This window comes from Acanthisitta chloris, unplaced genomic scaffold, assembly GCF_000695815.1.
Source record: "Acanthisitta chloris isolate BGI_N310 unplaced genomic scaffold, ASM69581v1 scaffold11463, whole genome shotgun sequence".
Taxonomy (NCBI): domain Eukaryota; kingdom Metazoa; phylum Chordata; class Aves; order Passeriformes; family Acanthisittidae; genus Acanthisitta; species Acanthisitta chloris.
In genome coordinates, this window is record NW_008665426.1 from 1 (window position 1) to 2,353 (window position 2,353).

Here is a 2,353-nt window from a genome sequence, read left to right on the forward strand (position 1 = left end):
GGGTCCGACCCGCACCGGGAGCTGGGTCCGGCCCGCACCGCAGCACCGGTGCCAGTCCCACCGGGTCCCCAGGTCCGCAGTCCCGGGACCAGCCCGGACAGGCCTCCAGGCCCCGTGCCCGGGGCAGGAGGAGCAGCGTGTCCCGGTGCTCGGGGCAGGGTGGCAGAGCATGGCCCCGTGCCTGACGGTACAGCCCCAGCCCAGCTGGGCACAGCAGAGCTGTTTGCAGGATGGTCATAGAACCCCGGCATGGATTGGGCTGGAAGGGACCTGAATGACCATCTGTTTCACCCGCCTGCCATGGGCAGAGCTCCTGATGGAGGGCTCAGGTCGTGCCCCGTGGGCAGTGGGTCCTGTCAAGCACTTGGGTTTCTGGTGAGACCACACAGTGTTTGGGTTGTGATTCCCATCCCAGATTCCCACCCCACCACTGGCCTGAACAAACCAGTGGTGCTTGAGGTCATTGGTGCCATCTGCCTCCAGGTCACTGACAGACCAGTTCAGCTTGGGCTGAAGTTAGTGGGAAGTGCTGAGGCTTTTCAGCCCAGCTTACCAGAACCGAGGATATCAGCCCAGTAACAGCCCAGTGACATCTCTGTTACACGGCTGAGTGCAGGATAGGATGAGCCAGTACAGCCACAGAGCAGCAGGTCATACCCAGAAGGTCACAGCCAGCTCTGGTGCTGGTGTCAGCAGAGGAGGGTGGTGGTGATGCTCTGCCCCACCATCAGCCTCTCCAGCTCTTCCAGCTGCATGCTCAGAAAACTGAAGGCATCAACTAGACCCTTAACCAGTTCTCTTCCTTTCCTGAGTTAGCCTGGTTACCCCATGTGGTTTGTGAAACATGAGACTAGATGTTCACAACTTTTCCCACTCACAGTTTTTGGATTGCACAAGAACAGCAGCTTCTGATTAGCCACAAGTCACAAAAGCCTTGTGCAGTGCCAGCTACCAGCTGCACAGACCCTTTGAGAGGCTCTGAAAGGCATCTGTGGGCAAATCTCTTCCACAGGCATCACTCAATGCCAAGGACAGGACTGCCTCACCAGCACGGGAGGTCCATCTCTGGGACCAGTGTCCTGGATGCAGGTGGAGCTGGGTCAGGGTGATACATTGCCACCTAATCGTGGTGGAGATGGGGTGGCAAGGTGCTGAGAAAGGCAGTGTGCCGACTCTAACACTGTCCCATTCCTTCACAGCAATTCGCAGAGCTGACTGAAGTGCTCTTCCGCTTTCTGACAGAGCCCAAGGAGGTAAGGCAGAGCTCCCAGAGATGTCTGAGTGCAGCTCTGGTCAGGAACAGAGATAAGATTGAGTCACTGCTCTTTCTCTTGAGCAGGTGGAAAGATTTCTCACTCAGCTCTCAGACTTTGCCACCATGAATAAAATCAGCTTGGCCCCGCTGAAAAACATTGTCAAAAGTATTCTTCTGGTACCCAACGGTAAGTGATGCATTTGCATATGCTGCCCTGAGGCCAAACTGCCCCATCCGGTCCTGCTTGCTGCCGAAGTGTGTCTCTGAACTGCAGGGCTTGCTTTGCACAATAAGTGTTAATGGTAGCTAGTACAGGGCTTAGCACTTAAGAATCAAAAGTTCCCCTGTTTGGTGACTCTCTGTATTCTTTATACCCTGCCTGCAGGCACATTTCACAAGATTAACTAAACTCTCTAAGATATCTGTGCATTAAATGCACTGTGACAGTGCTTGGTTTAACTTCTAGGTGTATATCCCTTTCGCCAGACCAGGACAGCCTCATGTTGGCACTGAGTCTCTGCAGGAACTCCCATCCAAGTAACCCAGTACTGTAATTCCTCCAAGGACAAGCACTGTTGGAGACAGATAAGACAGTGTACACCCATTTGGAGTGGGCTGAGGACCTGTGCAGTTCTAGGACACGTGGAGGAGACATCTGGCCTTGTAGTCTTGTTTGAGAGAAACAATATGTTTAACTCATGTCCTGAACTTTCATGAACAGTGGGGAAGAGGTTTGGGAGGATTCCCCTGGAATACCCCAGACTCCAGCACTTTATGAGATTACTGTGATGTTGTGGCTACTGTTTGACATGGTAATGCATCAAACACTCCACGGCACGTTCATCCCATTGATCCTTCTTGTTATTAATAGTCCCTTGCTATTTCCCTTCAGTCCTGGGTTCCCTATCGCTTCCTTCACAGCCCTGATGCTGAGCACAACTGTTTAATGAATTTGTTCTAAACTGCTTCTACTACTTCAAGCAATTTCTTCCATCCAGGAGTAGAAATGAATAATTTCCTTTTCTATGACCGTCTCAGTGGGATTTAATGCGGAATCTGCATTTTTCCCATCCCTTTTGACCTTGGTGCCCTCATCTC

General features: G+C 52.3%; 1 protein-coding gene across 1 annotated transcript in view; it reads left to right on the top strand.

The window, feature by feature from the left end:
• Positions 1-1,199: 1,199 nt before the first annotated feature.
• COMMD7 (COMM domain containing 7) overlaps positions 1,200-2,353 on the top strand; it is a gene marked incomplete at its 5' end in the record, with an annotated part of 3,964 nt that continues 2,810 nt past the window's right edge. Inside the window, 2 exons of the mRNA XM_009071751.1 lie at positions 1,200-1,253; positions 1,340-1,442. Coding sequence (XP_009069999.1) covers positions 1,200-1,253; positions 1,340-1,442 — 157 coding nt within the window. The remainder of the gene's footprint in view (positions 1,254-1,339; positions 1,443-2,353) is intronic.